At 57.4% G+C, this 20,300-nt stretch overlaps 2 protein-coding genes across 10 annotated transcripts in view; one reads left to right on the forward strand and one right to left on the reverse strand.

Moving 5' to 3' along the window:
* Positions 1-15,920, forward strand: part of MOCS1 (molybdenum cofactor synthesis 1) — a 38,908-nt gene extending 22,988 nt beyond the window's left edge. For 2 of the 4 annotated variants that reach the window (XM_066359493.1, XM_066359495.1), the window contains exons 4-11: positions 5,536-5,700; positions 8,122-8,183; positions 8,484-8,595; positions 8,936-9,048; positions 9,474-9,584; positions 11,889-12,009; positions 12,495-12,542; positions 14,412-15,920. In XM_066359493.1, the coding sequence (XP_066215590.1) occupies positions 5,536-5,700; positions 8,122-8,183; positions 8,484-8,595; positions 8,936-9,048; positions 9,474-9,584; positions 11,889-12,009; positions 12,495-12,542; positions 14,412-15,148 (1,469 nt within the window). In that variant the 3' untranslated portion in view covers positions 15,149-15,920. Of the gene's footprint in view, positions 1-5,535; positions 5,701-8,121; positions 8,184-8,483; positions 8,596-8,935; positions 9,049-9,473; positions 9,585-11,888; positions 12,010-12,494; positions 12,558-14,411 lie in introns of all 4 variants that reach the window. The other 2 variants (XM_066359496.1, XM_066359494.1) reach the window with 2 other exon arrangements.
* The window catches only part of DAAM2 (dishevelled associated activator of morphogenesis 2), a 125,300-nt gene continuing 120,437 nt past the window's right edge, over positions 15,438-20,300 (reverse strand). For all 6 annotated transcript variants that reach the window (XM_066359492.1, XM_066359486.1, XM_066359488.1 and 3 more), the window contains one exon: positions 15,438-19,547. In XM_066359492.1, coding sequence (XP_066215589.1) covers positions 19,323-19,547 — 225 coding nt within the window. In that variant the 3' untranslated portion in view covers positions 15,438-19,322. The remainder of the gene's footprint in view (positions 19,548-20,300) is intronic.

Consider the following 20,300-nt stretch of genomic DNA (forward strand, 5'->3'; position numbering starts at 1 on the left):
TCTACAATCTTTTATGTGTCACACTTTTTATATGTGTTCCAGCACCTACCCACCGACCAACTTTTGGCTTTCAAGTAAACGATTCCTTCTTCTCTCTAACAAGACAAGAACCTTAAAATACTCACTCTTGATTTTACCAGCCCTCCACCCCCTACTTGTTGTTTATATCTTCTAGAATTTTCTTGTGGGTTATTATGGATAGCCTTCCCCGTGTCTCTCATAAGCACAGTCTCTGTCTTTTAGGATAACAACAAACTTTACCAAAGTATTTGATTACCCATAATTATTATAGCGCCTTCTGAATTTTTTTTCATCCTTATTATTTCCTCTAATAGTTTTTCAATGTGGTTCTAATAGTGAATCTAATTTTCCTAGTAAATTTAATTAAATCTGACAAGCCAGGTAGTTTTTATAATGTTTCAAAGTAATAGAGTAGTAGTTTTTTTTGTTTGTTTGTATTGTTTTGTTTTGTTTTTTGTTTTTTGTGAGAATAGGCGAGATAGGCAGACTCCCACATGCGCCCAACCAAGATCCATGTGGTAACCCCATCTGGGGCCACTGTTCAAGTACCAAGCTATTTCTAGCACCTGAGTCATGACTCAGACCAGCTGAGCCACTGGCTGCAGGAGGGGAAGAGAGAGAGAAAGAAGAGTGGGAAGAGAAGCAGATGGCATTGCTTAATGAAAAAAGAGTTAAAGATCCAGATGGTGGTAGACTAGGTGGAAGCTACACACACCACTTGCAGGACCAAACTGGAATTACAACTAAATTATAGAACAGTCAACCTGAATACCCAGCTGAAGGCTAGCTGAAGAGGTCTTATAACCAAGGATTTAGAGAAGAAGCCACATCAAGAGTGGTCAAGAGGGTTAAATTGTCATGGCCTCCATCAAGATGAAGGAAGACTGTGACTTTGATGGAAAGAAACTTTTTAAGCTTGTTGCCAATTAACTGCCCAGTTATGCAAGGCCCTGTTTTCTAAGGATACAGGACACCGTTGAGATCTCTAGAACTTTTAAACACTGCAAAGTGACCCTCCTAGAGGAGGAATTTAACCTTGTAGTCATCAAAGCTGCCTTGTATGTCTTGGCTGACAAAGTAGAAATGTGTGTGCCTGTACTGAGGACATTTGCAATGCCACAAATGCTGAAACTGTCTCTGAAATGTCTCAGAATGATCAGTCCTATCTCCCGAAAGGGACTGAATGGACCTCATACAGCCACTTGATATGATTCAACTTTGATTTGATTGAGGGTGTTGGGGTGCATTTTCATGCATACCAATGAAGGGAGACTTTTCTGCATTGCACCTGAACCTTTGCAAGTGAGAAGATTTAGAGATAATTATTTTTCTCTGAGCACCTACCATTTGCGTTTGCAAGCTAAACTTGTTAGAGGGAGGGTATTATTATTATTTTTAAAATATATAATAAAACAGATGAATACCAACATGTGGGGGGAAAAAGGCGTTAGAGCCAGCTTTTAGTCTTTGGTAGGTGTAGGGAGCGCAGGGTCCTGGAATATCACAGTTATTCGCTCAGGTTTGTCTCCCCGCTAAACGACCAGCCGTACCGTGTGAGAGTGCACACACTGTGCACTGCGGGCTCCGGCAGAGGGCTTTCCCGCGTTCACCACCAGCGGGTTCCTGAGCTAGTTCTCTGGGGCCCAGATCTTTAGTAAGGGACAAGAAATCATTGTTCTGAGGCATCAGCGAGTAAGGGCAGGAAGGGAGCAGAGCTGCCTTGCTTACCTTTAAGGCTTATATTCTCGGCCAGGCCCCTCAACCCCAGGCTACAAACCCACTCCCCCATACCAGTTCAAAAGACCCAGGCATCGTCCTATGAGTTTCTCAAGCTTTTCTTTTATTAACATCCTGAATTCTGTGTTTCCCCAGAATCCCTCTGAAGGGGACCAGCAGCTACTGCAGATTTCCCATGTAGGCAGAGCCCCAGAGTAAGGCTTTTTTTTTTTTTTTTTTAACTGAGAGGAGGGGAGATAGAGAGACAGACTCCTGCATGTGCCCCAACCAGGATCCACCTACCAACCCTTGTCTTGGGCCCATGCTCAAATGAACCAAGCTCTTTTTAGCGCCTGAGGCTGACGTGCTCCAATGGAGCTATCCTCAGCACCCAGGGCTGACAGTCAAACCAATTGAGCCACTGGCTGCGGGAGGGGAAGAGAGAGAAGAGAAGCGAGAGGAGGAGGGGTGGAGAAGCAAATAGGCACTCCTCCCGTGTTCCATGACCGGTAATCAAACCCAGGACAGCCACACACCAGGCCAACGCTCTACCACTCAGACAACCAGCCAGGACCTATATGTCTGTTTTTATGTCATTACCATACTCTTTTGATTACTATAGCTTTGTAACATAATTTGAAGTCAGGAAGCATGATGTCTCTAGCTTTGTTCTTCTTCCTCAAGATTGCTTTGGCTATGTGGGCTCTTTACCAATTTTAGAATTGTTTCTTCTGTTTCTGGTTGTTTCATACAAATTTTAAAATTATTTGTTCTATTGCAAATAATGGCACGGTAAAAAATACCATTGGGTTTTGATAGGGATTGCATTGAATCTGTCAGTTGCTTTATGTAGTACGGACATTTTCTAAATATTAATTCTTTCAGTCCATGAGCACAGAGTGTCTCCCTCTTGCTTGTGTCCTCTTCAGTTTCTTTCACTGGTTCCCATAGTTTTCAGTGCATGGGTCTTCCACCTGCTTGGTTCAACTGGTTCCTAGGTGGGGTTTTTTGTGAGTTTTTTTTTAATGCAATTGTAAGGGGGATTGATTTTTTTTTAAATTTCTCGTCATTTGTGTATCTGCAACAGACTTTTGTATATTGACTTTGTATCCTGCAATTTTGCTGAATTTGTTAGTTTTAACAGTGTGTAGCCGGAGTCTTTAGAACTTACTATATTTTATATTATGTCATCTGCCAATAGTGACAGTTTTACTTTTTTCTTCATACACACACACACACACACACACACACACACACACACACACACACACACACACATATGGTCTACCGGAAAGTTCTGTCCATTTCTATCACAAGTTTCGACACGTAAGCACGTTTATTTGGCGCATGTGTGCCTCTCTATTTTTATCACTTAATGTATACATACTGACGTAGCAAATTAACTAAAACAAAGTTAATTCATGTTAGTCTTATGTGTGAAGCAATAGTGTACCCATGGCTACTGATAAAGTTCATTTACGCCACTGTAATTTTTATGAATTTCAGCAAGGGAGGAATGCTACAGAAGCATGTCTGTCACATCCACCATATTCCCCGGACTTAGCACCCTCCGATTATCCTTACAAAATTTTTTGAAGGGCAAAAAATTCAAAAATGAAGAAGATATCAAACAAGCACTGGTTCAATTTTTCGCATCAAAAGATAAAACATTTTTCAAAAATGGGATATACAAATTGCCCTCACGCTGGCAAGAAATCATTAATAATAATGGTAATTATATTATTTAATAAAGTTTATTGACGGTAAGAAAAATTTGTATTTTGTTTTATTCCAAAAACGGACAGAACTTTCCGGTAGACCTTATATATATATATTTTTTACCCATTGCTCTGCCTAGGGCTTCTAATGCTGGGTTGAATAAAAGTGACAAGAGTGGGCCCCTTTGTCTTGTTCCCAGTCTCAGAGAAGAAGCTTTGAGCTTTCGCCACTGAGTGTGACGGTAGCTGTGGGCTCTCATCTACGGCCTGTATTCTGCTGAGCACCATTCCTCTTCTACCCCTTTGTTGAGAACTTTCATCATGAACGTATGGTGGATTTTGTCAAATGCTCTTTCTGCCTCTGTTGAGATGACTGTATGTTTTCCATCCTCCACTCTGTTCATGGTGGCATATCCACAGCTGGGCTTGCAGAGGTTAGGCCATCTCTGCATCCCTGGAATAAGCCCCACGTGGTCATAGTGTATGACCCTCGCAACGTATTGTTGGATTTGGTTTGCTAATACTTGTTGAGGATTTTTGCATCAATGTTGATCTAACTTGGAATTTTAAAAGAGTCATCCGTTCTCTCTTCCACTGCTTCCTTTTCCATTTTTCTACTTGTGGAATTTCTCTTTCCTTCTAAGCCAGCGGTTCTCAACCTGTGGGTCGCGACCCCAGCAGGGGTCAAACGACCAAAACACAGGGGTTGCCTAAAGCCATCCCCGGGGTCGGGACCCACAGGTTGGGAACTGCTGTTCTAAGCATTGTCTTTAAATGTTTTCTGACTCTTGGCCGTGTTCATCTCAGGCCTTCATTGTCCTGACTGTTTACACTGTTCATGCGGGTTGGCCCTGAGGTTGTGGATAGGGGCATGAGGTCCTGGGAGGCTTCTGGGCTTCCGGGATCCCATATCTGCGGCTACCCAGGGCTTCCCCCACCCCCTGCGGATAGATTTCGTGCTCTAGCCTTCAGGGCTCTGTCTTCTCTCTGCTCCTAGGGCTGAGAGGGAGGCCGACTTGCCCAACTCCTCCAAATGTAATTCCCCAGAGAGGCAACGTCCTGGACACAACCCAGCCCCCCTCTGCTCCCCGTCTGTGTGACTGCTAAGCGTGGTGCGTGCCAGTCACCCTCCCTCCCTGTACAGCAGTGGTCCCCAACCTTTTTTGGGCCACAGACCGGTTTAATGTCAGAAAATATTTTCACGGACCGGCCTTTAGGGTGGGACGGATAAATGTATCACGTGACTGAGACAAGCGTCAAGAGTGAGTCTTAGATGGATGTAACAGAGGGAATCTGGACATTTTTAAAAAATAAAACATCGTTCAGACTTAAACATAAATAAAATGGAAATAATGTAAGTTATTTATTCTTTCTCTGCGGACCAGTACCAAATGGCTCATGGACCGGTGCCGGTCCGCGGCCCAGGGGTTGGGGACCACTGCTGTACGGAACCCTCTCCATGTGTGCCTTGGGCTGTGTGCTCCTCAACCCATTCGACCCCCTCTGCTTTCTGTCTTTCAGTATTTTTTCCACCTTTCTGGGCCAGTGAAGACATTCTTTCTTGCCTTCCAATGCTTTTATGTGGTTTTTATTGTTTTAACCCTTCCATTATTTCTAGAGATTTTTGGTGGAATGGAGGAGTCACTTTAGTGCATAATCCGAACCAGAGTACCAGGCCCTGTACTTAATTCTTAAGAGCACAGTTCTGGAGTCCAAATACACATGGCTTTGATCCTCAGCCTTTCCCTCCTCTCACTAGCTGTGTGACTCGAAGTGATTTTCTTAATCTCTCTGAGCCTCCCTTTTCTTATCTATTAAGTGGGGATCGTTATTACTATGATGCTTCAATGAGCTCGCGCGCAAAGCCCTCAGGACAGCCTCTAGCAGAGTGAACACGCAGTGTTTAATCTTTTGGATATTTTTAGCATTGTTTTTATTATTCTGTTTCTTATTAAACTAAGTTTGATTAAGCTCTCTGCAGAGAGCTCCTTTTCCATCCACCTTGCCTGGACTCGGCCCTTCTCCTGGCCTCACCCAGAACAAGGGGCTGACGCCTCCTCCTGCTCTGCTCTCCCTGCAGCCCAGCTCCACCAGCTCGAGGGGCTGAGGACCATCGGGGTCACCACCAACGGCATCAACCTCGCCCGGCTGCTGCCCCAGCTGCAGAAAGCGGGTCTTAGTGCCATCAACATCAGCCTGGACACACTGGTGCCAGCCAAGTTTGAGTTCATCGTCCGCAGGAAAGGTGAGCAGACGCAGCTCCAGGGGAGGGTGTCCCCCCGCGGCCCCGGTCCTGGTGCTGAGGCTGGGCCTGGTCTCTCGCTCGTGGTGTCTGGGCAGTAGGGAGGCCTACGCTTCACCCCTCCCCTGCACCAAACGTCCCTTGTCTTTGTAGCCACACCTCTGAGGACTTTTGGGGATCAGATGCTAAAAGCTTTGATGACCAGCCTCCCTTACTCTGCCCGCAGTTGGTCCAGGGTTAAGAGGTTTTCAAGACTTTCAGTTTTAAAACCGAGATAGTCCCTGGCATAGGGGTGAGCTGATCCCCCATCGTGAGCTCTGGAGAGATGTGGGGCTGCCGGGGTGGAAGCCGCCGCCCTGAAGTGCCAGGGTCAGGGCCAGCACTTCCGGGGGCGGGGCCAGCACTTCCGGGGGCGGGGTCCCCCAGTAGTCCCCAGTCCCCAGCGTGCCCTGTGCCCGCCACGGACAGAAGCCTCTCCCTCCCGCTGCAGCAGGCCCTCACACAGCCTCCCCTGCTGGGTTGGTCCGGGAGGACGGGGCTGGAGAGGGAGCAGCCAGAGCCCAGGTCTCCTGAGGCCCCTGCCCCCCCCCGCCCCCCCCCCCCCCCCCCCCGGCCTCTCTTTGGTCACAGCCTTCACACTGGGGCAGAGGATCCTCCTCTCGGTGTCACTCCCTGTTCACACCCCTCCGTGTTCTGAGGAAGTGCTCCTGAGTCCGTGCCCTCTGTACAGCGTTGCTCCGGGCACTGTGGGAGGGGCCGCGGCACAGGACATCGCCCTGCATTACAGGCTTAGGGGCAAAGCGGGGATGCCGCTATCTGGCCTTTGTTCGTCTAGTGGTGTCGATGAAAGGACCTCAGAGAGGGAGAAAGAACCCCCAGCAGGGGCAGGCCTAGAGGGCTTCAAAGAGGAGGCATGTGCAGGGGGCCTTGAGGACCTGTGTGTGGATCCAGATCGAGGGAGCTCACTCGGAGGAGGATGTTGGCTGAGACCCAGCAAGGCTCTGGGGGAGGAAAGTGTTCGTGGGCTCCCCCACTCCACACCACACACCTACACCTGCCGTCTCCGCGTCTCCTCTCCTGCAGTGGGGGTTGGGGACAGTATGTCCCCACGTCAGCTCTTCCTTCCCATTCAGACGCCTGTGCCCTCGGGCTCCTTTCGGAGAGGAGAGTGCTTGTGGAGGAGGGAAGTTTAGGTTGCCCGCAGCACACTGTGTGAACGCTGCAGATTCCTCCCTCCACTCTTCGTCACTGGGCCATCCCGTCACTGGGCCATCCCCCGGTGCTGCAAGGCCGTCACTGGGCCATCCCGTCACTGGGCCATCCCCCGGTGCTGCAAGGCCGTCACTGGGCCATCCCGTCACTGGGCCATCCCCCGGTGCTGCAAGGCCGTCACTGGGCCATCCCGTCACTGGGCCATCCCCCGGTGCTGCAAGGCCGTCACTGGGCCATCCCCCGGTGCTGCAAGGCCGTCACTGGGCCATCCCCCGGTGCTGCAAGGCCGTCACTGGGCCATCCCCCGGTGCTGCAAGGCCGTCACTGGGCCATCCCCCGGTGCTGCAAGGCCGTCACTGGGCCATCCCCCGGTGCTGCAAGGCCGTCACTGGGCCATCCCCCGGTGCTGCAAGGCCGCTGCCCCTCAGAGAGCAGCCCCGTGGGGCCTCACACCCCATCATGGACTCTGCAGGCTGCGGGGTGGGAGGCATGGGGCAGACGCTCGCTGTTGGCTACAGGAGTGAGCTGACGGGAGCTGAGGGGGGCCAGCCAGCCTGGGGTTAAGCACAGACCCAGGTGAGACCCGCACGCGTAGGCAGCACTCACCAGCCTTAGCACGACTCCCGCGCGCAGAGAGAAGGTGGAGATTGTACAGACAACGGGCTGTTGAGGGGCTGGTGAACCCTCGTTCTGAGACACGGTGCCGGCAGCCACAGGCCCTGCTTCTCTCGGGCCTGGGTTTCCCCCTCTGGACTAAGAGGGCTCCTGGGGTCAGGGTCACACCCTGCCGCCCGGCCTGCTTTTTAGCAGCCTGTGAACCAAGGATGGACTTTGCAGGGAACATCTGCAATCAGTTTAATGAGAGGAAACATTAACTATGAATCCCAATGAATCAAAATATTATCCCTGTAAAAATAATTCATTTTTTCCATTCTATATGTGGACCCTTATTACAAAAAAGTATCATTATCATATTCTGAACCTAGTCAATGAAATCTCTATGACATACACCTACATAATATCCTCAATTTTGCGTCCTGGCATGCAAGACTTAGAATACTTAGGATCTGCCATTTACAGAAAACGCGTGTCGGGCCCTAGACTCATGGTCTCCGAGACCCCCTACAGCTCCATGCTGCCTGCCCTGTAGGTGGGGGGGGGGGGGGCCGGGGGGAGGGAGCAAGTTCCTGGATGTTTCTCTCCTGCCCGCAGGCTTCCACAAGGTCATGGAGGGCATCCACAAGGCCATCGAGCTGGGCTACAGCCCTGTGAAGGTGAGGACGTGTCACCGCTACTGGCCCCTGACTTCCTGTCCCCTCCACCCTGGCTTAGCCTTCCCTGTCAGCTCAGCCCCCACCAACAGAACTTCCTTACCCGCTGCCTGCAGCCCTGCCCCTCACCCTGCAAGGGAGGGGAGAGATGGGGCCCCATGGGATCCCCCAACCCAAGAACTATGGGTGAAGGGCGAGGATTGGGGCCCCCCGTGGACAGCCAAGGCAGGCTCCAGATCCCCACGATCGTCCTGCAAAGTGGGCCTGAGGGTCAACCTGCACGGTCGCTCTGTCCCCGGGCAGGTGAACTGTGTGGTGATGCGAGGCCTGAATGAGGACGAGCTCCTGGACTTTGTGGCCTTGACCGAGGGCCTCCCCCTGGACGTGCGCTTCATAGAGTACATGCCCTTTGATGGTCAGTGACTGGGGAGGGGGAGGGGAGAGGAGGTGGGCCCGTCAGCAGACAGGCGACACTGGGAAAGACGGAGTGCAGCAGCAAGGGCCGGCTCATCCTGTGGGCGCTGCTGACCCCAGACCCTGCTATGTGTGGAGAGAGTTTTCTTGGGGTGGTGGGAGGGCCCTGGGCAGGCCCTGGGCCAGGGCCAGATGGGGCACTGGCGGGCTCCCCATCTGGGCTTTAAGCAGGGCCTCCTGGCCTCCAGCCCAAGGCGCTGGTTCCTGGGCTGTGTGGGGGGCTGGCCCGAAGCCCCTGGGCCCCACGGCGCCGTGGCTTAGGAGCCCCCCACCCAATACAGGCAACAAGTGGAACTTCAAGAAGATGGTCAGCTACAAGGAGATGCTGGACACTGTCCGACAGCGGTGGCCAGAGCTGGAGAAGCTGTCAGAGGAGGAATCCAGCACAGCCAAGGTTGGGGCAGCCTGGGGGCGGGGCCACGCGGAGGGCGGGTGGGGCACAGCTGGGCGGCACAGGACCAGTTAAGCATGAGGCAGTCTGGTGCCAGCAGCCCCCCTTTCCCTGTTTAAAGAAGCAGACCTGGCGTGGGACGGGGTTAAGTGACTTGTGGGACACACTCCCGTGAGCGGTCAGTCTGCTCTCCCGGGGGGCCTGCTCTGGCTGTGCTGCCCACAGGTCCCGGACCCACCTCGGCAGGTTTGCGCTCAGGCAGGCGGAGCCCACCAATTCGTGTCCCGGAGTCCTGTTGTCTGAGGCCTGGTGCCCTTCCACAGGGCTGCTGGGAGGGGAGAGGGCTCTGATGGGGGGGGGGGGCGGCGAGCTGGCTCAGCGGCCTCCTCCCCCTGCCCCTGCCTGCCCATCTTCCTCCCTCTCCCCAGGCCTTCAAAATCCCCGGCTTCCGAGGCCAGGTCAGCTTCATCACCTCCATGTCCGAGCACTTCTGTGGGACCTGCAACCGGCTGCGAATCACAGCCGACGGGAACCTCAAGGTGACGGTCCCTTCCCCCACTCTGCGCTGACTGCCCTTCCACTGTGCCCCCATTGCAGGGGGACAGCAGGCCCACGGGTGGCTGGTGAAATAGTGTCGGATTTGAGGAGGTCCTGGGAGTAGCGGGGAAAGTAAACTTGTGGCCACAATGGGACCATCACCCTGATCCTTGGGTCCCGAAGTAACTTGCAGCCCCTTGGAAACTGCTTTCCAGGACTGGGTGCTACCACGGTGCCGGGGGGTGGGGTCACTGCACTGTGCCCTGCCCCACCCAGGTTGGCCCCTGGCACCAGACCAGGGGTCAGCTCTGAACGGGCCTCCATTCCTCACGTCTGATGAGCACGTGTGGTGCATTCTGCCCTGTGGGGACTGAGAGAGGGGCACAGACTCGCCCCCGCCCTCTGAGGCCCACAGGTCATGGTGGGGGGCGGGGGGGGGGCGGCCTGGGTGGAGCCTGAGGCTGGCTGGGGCGGGAGGGGGCAGGAGCAGGCGGTTCTGGGGTTCACCATAGCGTGGCAGGGTGGATTAAAGCGGGGTATGGGAGAAATGTGTGGGGCTCGGGCCCCAGGCAGAAGGTGCAGTCAGTGTTCTGTTGACAGAGGGTGCCGGAGCAGCGATTCTGAGCACGGGAGACATGGTCCCTTTCACATTTTAGGAAGAATAACCCACAGGTTGAATTTGGAAATAGGGAGGCTGATTAGGTGGCCATTTAGTGATGCCCCAAATGTGTAAGCGTGTAAGTGGAGGATGGGAAGAAGAACAAGGGAATTTGGTTGTGCAGGTGGAGGGAGGAGAGAAAGACATCGGAGTGGGGGTCTGACTTTGGGACCTGGAGGATGGAGGTGGGGGAGGAGGGTGGGGGTGAGAGTGGGTTGGGTTCAGAGGCATCAAGTTGAACATCCAAAAGGAATCATTCAGCGGTTGTTAAAGAGCTAAAGAGACTTTTCTGAGCTGGGGATAAAATTGCCCTGAACTGCGGGTGGCGAACTCGTCAGGGCCCTGCGGGAAATGGAAGGGGAAGGGAACGGGCTGAGGAGCCGTTGGTGGTGCTGGCTGGGGGGGCCTGTGAGGGGTGCGGAGACTCCGTGGGCAGCAGCTGTGCCCACCCCTGGGGGAAGAGAAAGGGGAGGAGGTGGTGCCACTGGGGCCTGGTGAGGCTGGAGGCTGGCACAGGGGCCTCCGGGCTGGTGTTGTTATGGCCTCTTCCCTCTCTCCCTCATCTCCCATCAGCCAAACCCAGATGGGCCCAGCTGGAGGGGACCCTGAAAGGCGGAGTCTGGGCGGGGGGGCTCTGGTTGCAGAGAAGGACAGAGAGGAGACCGTGGGGCTGGTGGGGGAGGGGAACGGGACTAACCAGCACGTGAAGCGGTGTCACTGCTGCTTAGATTTCACCCCATCTTCCCTGGTGTCTCTGCCCTCAGGGGCTCCTCAAACCTCCTCTGTCTCTGAGTCCACAGTGCCTTGTACGAAGCTGGTGCTCTATCAGGTTTTGTGGGAGCGTGGCAGGTGTCTTCCCTTCTGGACCTGCCTCACTTTCCCCCGAGTCCCAGAGCACCCGGACTCCCTTGGAGCCGGGGATCCCTGGGCCCCAGCGCCACCAGCCTCTGCTGTTCCCCAGCAGTCAGGGGCAGGCAGTGGTGTCCACAAGACAAGGGACCCGGAGGGACTGAGGGGAAACGGCGTGTGCACGCCATGCCCGGGGGGACTGCCCAGAACTCGGTTCCAGATAACTGGGTCCTCTCATGGCCTGAAAGAGGCCGTCCCGTGAATGTCTCAGGAGAGGGCACGGGTCAGGATTTCGACGTGCTGTCTCTGTTGGCAGCTCTTTAAGTTTCTAAAGTGCCCTCTACAAGCTGACGGCGACATGATCGTACGTCAGAGACAGGCCTCGGGTGTCTGACTTTGCCTCCCACCCTCTGGCCTCTGACTCCTGCCCAGCACCTTCCGCCCCTCACTGGACCCCGCCACGAGAGGCCCGGGCGCTGGGGCTCAGCCCCTGGGGCTCTGGGGTGGGGACAAGGCCCGGGTGAAGGAGGCACGGTCTCACCCTGTGACGCCCCCTGCAGGTCTGCCTCTTTGGGAACTCGGAGGTCTCCCTGCGGGATCACCTGCGGGTGGGGGTCTCTGGGGTGGGGACAAGGCCCGGGCGAAGGAGGCATGGTCTCACCCCGTGACGCCCCCGGCAGGTCTGCCTCTTTGGGAACTCGGAGGTCTCCCTGCGGGATCACCTGCGGGCGGGGCTCTCTGGGGTGGGGACAAGGCCCGGGTGAAGGAGGCACGGTCTTACCCGGTGACGCCCCTGCAGGTCTGCCTCTTTGGGAACTCGGAGGTCTCCCTGCGGGATCACCTGCGGGCGGGGGCCTCCGAGGAGGAGCTGCTGGCTATCATCGGGGCCGCGGTGGGCAGGAAGAAGCAGCAGCACGCAGGTAGGGGTGGGTGGGGGGTGGGGCTGGGTGCTGAGGGGTCACCCCCAGCAAGACGGAGGCTGTGGTTTGGGGTGAGGGGACAAAGAGAGCCTGGCGGGGAGCCAGGTTGTCTCAGCGTCGTCCTCTCTCCCACTCACGCCTGTGGGACCCCTAGACTGGGGGTGGGGTGATTGTCTTCCTCTTTGGGAAGCTGGCACAGCAGAAACTGTACAGGAGAGAGGACCTCGGGTTCTCTTGGGCTATTTTGTCGGGTGGGGGGAGGGGCATGTCCCACACGTTGGTTTCTGTCGGGGGACCGGCCGTGGTGTCCACAGACTTCTGGGCTCATGGGTGGCCCTGCGGTGCAGTGGGGCTCTGTCAGGTGCTCGTCAGTGAGTGCACATTCAGGGGTCGTCTCCCCACTGTGTCCGTGTCGTGTCACTGACCTGTCCCCTCTTCTCTCCCCTTCCTGCTCTCCTCTCCTCCCCTCCTTCCCTTGTCCCCAGGCATGTTCAATATCTCCCAGATGAAGAACCGGCCCATGATCCTCATCGGTGGGTGACCCAGGAGTACGTAACCACTCACCCTTGTCATTGGGGTTCCTGTGGGGTAGGGCCCTGCCGTAGGGCACCCCTAGATCCTGCATTTCATCCTGATGTGCTCAGCCTTGTTTCTCTCGTTCCTCCTTCAAACTTACTGCTTCTGTTCTCCCCTGTGCACGGCTCCCTCTCACTGAACACGAAATCGGGGTAGGGTCCTCCAGATCCATGACCACTAAGTTGTTCCCCGAGTATAGAGCTCCTGCTTAGGATAGAGACCTTGCCTGCACTCTAGAATGTTCCAGCCTGGGCATAGGTACGGGTGTCGCTCCCCTCTGCAGTGTGGGCCACTTGCGGGCACAGCTGGACCGTGAGCACCCACCGGTCGGTGTGCCCGTTAGCGCCCCTGGCGGGCAGAGCCGGGGCAGCAGGCTGAGCATGCTGGTCCCTCGTGAGGGAGGGCACAGCCAGGATGTCCCCTTCCCCATCCCGTGACTCCGGAACTACGGGATTAGGACGTCTCATTGCATAGGACGCTTCACACAAGAGCACCTTTACTCTAGAGCTGTATGTGGGCTCCCGCCTGGGGAGCTGGCTGGGCCGCAAGGAGCTTCAGGGCTGCTGCTGCCCCTCTGGGGCTGTGCCCAGACTAGAGCAGGCGGCCTGGCCCCTGGACCGCAGCCCGGTCTGGGCCCCTGAATGGTACGGCTAGGCGAGAGCAGGCAGTGAGAAAACTGGGGGAGGGTGCTTTTCCGCAGAGCCTGGCGCAGAGTGAGCCCACAGCCCGGGGGGAGGAGGCTGCACGGGGCAGGGAAACCAGGGACCACGTTGCACACCCGCCGCCCAGAGGGAACGGGCAGCTCTCCCAGGGCTCCGTGGGAAGGAAACGCGGTCGGTGGCGCGGTCCCGTGTTGAGCCAGGCTACACACCTGGATGGCACGCAGCGCGGGTGCCTCAATGGCGCCTTGGGAGGGAGGCTGTGTCTGGCATCGACCAGGTAGGGTCCAGAGCAGGATGCAGAGCTGGAAGCTGGGGACCTTCTGCTTCATGAGCTGTGTGGTCACTCTCCAGGATCTAGAGTGACTAAACCATCTGGGTTCTGAAAACCCAGGGTTGCCCAGAGCAGGGCCTCTCAGGCCTGCCCCCGCGTCCGAGTCCCTGCGGTCCTGCGCGTCAGACGCGGCTTTGGGAGGGCTGGGTGGGAGTCTGCGTCTCTTAGCAGCTCCCGGATGGCACTGCTGCTGCTGGCCCGCGGACCACCCTCTGAGGGGCCACAGCCTGCGGGGTTCCAGGGCCCTGGGGTTCCTGGAGCCCACGACCATTGGCATCAACCTGTCCTTTTTTGTTCATGTCTGATGTTCTTGAAGAGTCTTGAAGGACACTGTTTAAGTAGATTAAATGTTTCCAGTCTGTAGACAACATGATTGATATGAACTCTTCATAGAGACTGAAGATGAGAGGAGCCACAGTAGGTAATTCAGGCTGAAACCTCGCTTAGTTTTCTTTTAGGAAAATGAAGAGACTGGAGAGCTCATCTGATCCAGGCTTCAGTCTTTAGACCTTAGGTGTTTCTTAAGAGAACTTTGGCAACAAAGTTTTTGTGAGGAGGGGAGCCCAGGACACCCCCCCCCCCACTCCTCATCCCTACAGGGCAAAACCTGGGGGCTGTTTGTCCCGTGTGGCCCCTGGTAAGAAGGCCTGTGTGCTGTGTCCCGGGGACCCTCGCTGGGTGCCTCCTGCCCTCTGTTCTCCCTCTGCTTTGTGTTCAGTCCCCTCCCCCAGTGTGGGAGAGGGGCTCGCAGGGGGCAGGGGAAGGGTTGGGAGGACAGGCGGGAAAAGGAACGACCCTCTGGACTAAGTTTTCCTTTCCTCCTTCCCTTCCAGAATTAGGTATGATGCTCCAAGATTCCCCACCAGCCATTCCAAGCATTTCCTCCTGGGACCCACTCGGCATTCAGGGTCTGAGACACGGAGTGAGTTTCTCCAGCCAGATGGTGACTTTGTGGAAAGGAGACCGGGTGCTCCGGACCCCTCCCCTCGCCCAGCGGAGACACTACTGTTCCCGCCCAGACTCAGACACCCACCCGAAGTGCCTTAGCCCCACGTCCCGGGTGCCAGCCACCTGCTCAGGATCCCTGCCAACCTCGGACCAGCTAACGCACCTGGACGCAGAAGGACGGGCAGCTATGGTGGATGTGGGCAGTAAGCCCGACACGGAGCGGGTGGCTGTGGCCTCCGCCACGGTCCTCCTAGGGCCTGTGGCCTTCAAACTCGTCCAAGAGAATCAGCTAAAGAAGGGAGACGCCCTGGGGGTGGCCCAGCTGGCCGGAGTCCAGGCGGCCAAGCTGACCAGTCAGCTGATCCCTCTCTGCCACCACGTGGCCCTGAGCCATGTCCAGGTGCGGCTGGAGCTGGACCGTGCCCGCCACGCCGTGCTGATCCGGGCGTCCTGCCGGGCTCGGGGCCCCACCGGGGTGGAGATGGAAGCCCTGACCGCGGCCGCCGTGGCTGCCCTGACCCTGTACGACATGTGCAAGGCTGTCAGCAGGGACATCGTGCTGGCAGAGATCAAGCTCGTTAGCAAGACCGGAGGTCAGCGGGGGGACTTCCACCGGACTTAGACCCCCTTCCCTCGCTCTCCATGGCCCAGCCAGCTCAAGAGATGGGATGCAGTTTGGGCCGAGGGAGACGTCAAGTTCCTTCAACCCTGTCGCTGTTTACTGTCCCCAGGAGGGCCCCAGGGCAGCCCGCTCCTCACTGCTGGATGACCTGTGGTGACTCGCGAGGCTTCCTTTTAGACAGGAAACCAGCAGACCCCTCAGCCTTCCAGCTCACTGGGTCACGGGAGGGGTCACAGCGAGCAAGGCTAGGTAACCGAAAAACCAGCTGTCTTGTCTGCAGACTGTCTTGGGCCACCAGTTTCAGTGTCAAACCTGTGGCTTCCACTTCCCATGGAGGGCTCTCTTCTGCTGCCTCCCTGGGAGAGGATAAGGGCTCACCAAGCAGAGGCTCCCCGAGGGGAAAGCACAGCTTGCACTACGAATGTCCAGTTCTCTTCGCAGCTTCGCCTGCCCGAGTCTGGGGCCCCCGCCCGGAGCCCCCGTCCTGCCTCCCGCCCTCCATCCTCAGAGTCTGGGTCCCTTCCAACCTGCAGGTTTTCAGTGTAGCCACTTCACCATCCTGCCTGCTCCCTCACCTCCGCCCTGTCCTCCCACAGGACACGTGGGCTGCGGCCCCGAGGACTCCTGACCAGCCACTCATGCCCCACTGGCCCTGGGCCTGCTGGCCCACCCGTTCCCCACCCCGTTCCTCGGGAACATATCAGGGAAAGACGAGAGTTGAAGATTGCCTTCGCCCTCACAGCGCACAAAATAAAGCCTTGATGCCAACTTCGGAGATGCAGGAATGAGAACTGTCTGCACAGGGCACATGGCTGCTAGGCTCTCGTGCCCACTCCCCGGGGAGGCGGAGCAGGAAACAGGCAGGAGGCTGGAGGGGCTGATGCTCCGTACACCCCCACTCCCTGTGGGAGAAGTTAGGAGGGGGGGTCATGAAGCACACCATCTACACTGGAACACGTGGGGGTGCCTGGAGCTCACTCTTGCTGTTAGAGATCGGGGTGCACGAAGCACACCATCTACACTGGAACACGTGGGGGTGCCTGGAGCTCACTCTTGCTGTTAGAGATCGCGGTGCAATTAGAGGTTTCTGGGTCTCACAGCCCCACGCACCGGACTTGTTTGCTGGGTTCCGTTAGCGTGGATAGGCTTCCTTGGGTCTACTGTCCTCAGTGACCCTCCGCCTGCACCCAGGTGGGCTGGCGAGTGTTTGACAACCAGCTCTTGTGAAAAGGCCAAGTTCCCAGGAGGCCGATTTCAGCCTGTGGTTCCATGTGAACAGGCCTGCAGAATTCCCAACAATGTCACACCAGAGCTCTCAGAGCTGGTAGGAGCTGCTCCAACATGCCAGCGCTGTGCCCGGTCCCCAGCACACTTCACCCCCTCCCGGGAAGAAAGCACAAGTACAAGGCAGGCTGGGAGGGTGGTATGGATTTAATATTTTTTAGTATAATATATTCTTATAAAAAAAAGGTGCAGGTAAAAAGGACGCTGCGATTTCATACATTAGCCTCTTCTGCTTGAGCTAGCTGGTGAGAACAGCCTCGGCACTGCGGTCACCCTGTGGTGGGGGGTGATGGTCACGGTGCCCCAGCTGAAGACAGGATGCGGTGGGGGAGAGCTTGGACGAGGCCCGTCCCCAACCACCGGGAGAATTTTCTCCCGCTGCCCTAAACACACCTACTTCCATCCTGGGAGGGAACCGGGGCTGCTGCTCAAAGGGGGCGGGTTGCATTAGGTTAACTGGATTTTACATTGGACACAAAATTAGACCGCGGGAGAAATTCACCCGAGGGTGGCAGCAGTGGCGGGAAGAACACTGGGAAAAGACCAAGGCACAAAGGGGCATGCACACGTAACGTATCAGGGACCAGCTCAGCTGTCTCCGTGGTGCACTAGCGATGGTCCGTGGTCCAAGGCACTCTTGGAGATGTGGCTGGCTACAGTGGTGTCTAGGGCCAGAGCCACGGGCCAGATCTTGAAAATAATAAATAGAGAAGGAAAAAATCTTTGGGGGTGAGAAACCAGAGCCCTGGAACAATGTATGTGTCCTCTGTAAACAGTTAAGCCAAACCGCTTGTATGCGTCTAGAACAGCTTCCATATTCCTTGTCTTGCGTGGTGCATATCCAGTCTTCCACCGTGGCTGGGAATGCCAGGATTGGATATGGCTGTTGGACCGAAGTGGAGCCCTCCCATGTCCCTGCCCCTGTGGGTTAGGTTGACCCCAGCCAGCTTGGGAGAGGATGTTCAGAGGCTCCACCCACAACCTTCCCATCACCCTGTCAGCAGCTTGAGGCGGGGCTCCTGGGTATTCAGATGGGGGTGCCAGCTCTCTGCAGCTGCTTTTCCTGGAGGCCCTCACCTCGCCCTCCCCCTGGGCTCCAGGATGGCCTCTTCACACACGTCCTGGCCACGCTCACGTCTGCTCAGATCCCTTCCCCTCAAACCAATGCACATGCTGGGTTCACCAACCTCGCTTCTTCCCGGTGAGCTACTCTGGCCCCATCCCCAGGACTCTGTGCGGGAAACACAGCCAGCTGAAGAGTGGGCCCAGCCCAGCCTGTCTGCCAGCAGTAACCCTGAGCCCTGAGCCGGAGGGGTAGACTGGAAGGTGAGCAACATAAAGGGAGGGAAAGGAGGGCGAGGAGCCCTTGGATGGGGTGCAGGCAGGCGGACACGGAGGACGAGAGGTCAACTCTACCGGGAGAAAATGTATGGAAAATAAGACCCTGGATGGAGTTGACCTCACCTCCCTTCTTTTAGAAGACAGAACATTTTGTTTACATACAGCCATCAGCCCACCCACTTAAAAGGGACAGAATGGAAAATCAGAATGGACAGTGGAAGGTGGGTGTGAACAGGAGGACCAGAATGGGCCCCTTGGCAGTCAGGTTGAAGAACCAAATCAGGTACCAATGATGGAGGTCAGACCCCGTGCCAGCCTCCCTGCCTCAGCTCTTTCAGGCAGTGCACCCCCAGGGAAGTCGGCCCTTCCCCCACCCCCATCACCCCAGCTTCCTCTGCTGCTCTGGCCCAGGTCTGAAGGCCACAGAGGAGACACCCTCAGAGACGGCATGCCAATGCAGAAGGCAGCCCTGGCCCTTGGGACCCTCTCAGGAACTGACACCCCAGAGCCAGCTTGGACCAGATAAACACTGATGGTTTGAGGTGATCTCCTGCACACTGGACACGGCGGGGGGGGGGGGGGGGGTGTACTATAGCTTCTGCCCTGAGGCTGATGTCAGAAAGAGTGGGAGTCTGAGGAATGGGAAGTGGTAGGCCAGAAAGCTCTGAGGTGGGCAGGGCATTCAAAGGCTGCCCTCTGGTGAGGGGTTGGGAATCCTAGCCAGTATGTGAGGTCGGTCTTGCCTCAAGAACATGGTCCAGGGAAGGGGTGGGGAGAGCTTCCCAGGGTCCCTGCGCCCATGGCACGAGGTGTGGTGATGAGCGGGTCTTTGTGGGAACCCTTCCCTTACCAGATTCATCGAGTACCCGATAGCCTGAGCCGTGGGAACCCAAAGGTGGGTGTTCTGGGGTTCTGGGTTAGCGATGGGCAGGAGGGAAGGAAGGGAGACTTGGGGCGTGCAAGAGAGGCCGAAACGAGCTGTGGTGAAGGACACGGGCCCTGATACTCCGCGCCCTGGTGACCAGTCCCTGTGTCGTCCCAGCATCTTTTCTCCTGGAACTTATCTTGCTGGAATATATAGTGCCTCGTCCTTTTCCATCGACAGGAAGTGTGGCTCCCGGTTCAATGTTCCATTCAGCTGTCCCTCCGGGGATGGGAGCCTGGACCCTCTCACTCTGGCTCTGGGGGTGCCCACCCCCCACCCGGACACTCCCTGCCGCACGGGAAACCTGGGGAAGGTCCGTGGGCCTGTCCGGTCTAGACCTGGAGCAGTCTGTGCCAACATGTGGGTGCCCGCGCTGGGGTGGGCCTGCCCGGGATGCCCGCGCCCGCCTCAGGGGCGATCCCGGGGCCGCCAGCAGAAAGAGCGGGGAAAAGAGGAGGCCGGAGGAGCCCCTTCAGGTCGATGTGGTGGACGCCTGGTCCCACCGCACACAGCCCCACCCCGGACCCAGCCCAGGGCTCTCGCCCCGCCCCGAGCACCGGCTCCTCCCCTCGTTCCCTCAGTCCGTCCCTGTCCCCTGGCCTCCTGCTGTGGCCAGTCCCCAGGTCAGTGATTGAGCCTGTTGATGGCCCGCTCCCGGGTGACCTCCAGGGCCTGGTTCCCCGACCGCTTGCGGCTGCTTCGCTTCAGCTTGCACAAGTCCTTGTCAAAAACCTCCCCCGAGCGCAGGGCGGACACCAGGTCGTCGAACTCGCCGCCCTCCTCCAGCGAGCCGCCCGTGTGGACCTTCCGCTGCCGCTGCCACCGCTCCCGCTCCCTCTGCTCCTTCAGCTGCGGGGAGAGGGGGGAGACGCGGGGTGGAGGGGGGAGACGCGGGGTGGAGGGGGGAGACGCAGGGTGGAGGGGGAGACGCGGGGTGGAAGGGGACGCGGGGGGCGGTGGGGGGAGATGCGGGGGGTGGGGGGAGACGCGGGGTGGAGGCGGGAGACGCAGAGGGGGGGGAGACGCGGGGTGGAGGGGGGAGACGCGGGGTGGAGGGGGGAGACGCGGGGTGGAGGCGGGAGACGCGGGGTGGAGGGGGGAGACGCGGGGTGGAGGGGGGAGACGCGGGGTGGAGGCGGGAGACGCAGAGAGGGGGGAGACGCGGGGTGGAGGGGGGAGACGCGGGGTGGAGGGGGGAGACGCGGGGTGGAGGCGGGAGACGCGGGGTGGAGGGGGGAGACGCGGGGTGGAGGGGGGAGACGCGGGGTGGAGGGGGGAGACGCAGAGAGGGGGGGAGACGCGGGGTGGAGGGGGGAGACGCGGGGGGTGGGGGGAGACGCAGAGAGGGGGGAGACGCGGGGTGGAGGGGGGAGACGCGGGGTGGAGGGGGGAGACGCAGAGAGGGGGGGAGAGGAGGGGAGACGCGGGGTGGAGGGGGGAGACGCGGGTGGAGGCGGGAGAACGCAGAGAGGGGGAGACGCGGGGTGGAGGGGGATACGCGGGGTGGAGGGGGTAGACGCGGGTGGAGGCGGGACAGACCGGGGGTGGTGAGGGGGGAGACGCGGGGTGGAGGGGGGGAGACGCGGGGTGGGAGGCGGAGAC

The sequence above is a fragment of the Saccopteryx leptura genome, chromosome 1 (genome assembly GCF_036850995.1).
Source record: "Saccopteryx leptura isolate mSacLep1 chromosome 1, mSacLep1_pri_phased_curated, whole genome shotgun sequence".
NCBI lineage: Eukaryota > Metazoa > Chordata > Mammalia > Chiroptera > Emballonuridae > Saccopteryx > Saccopteryx leptura.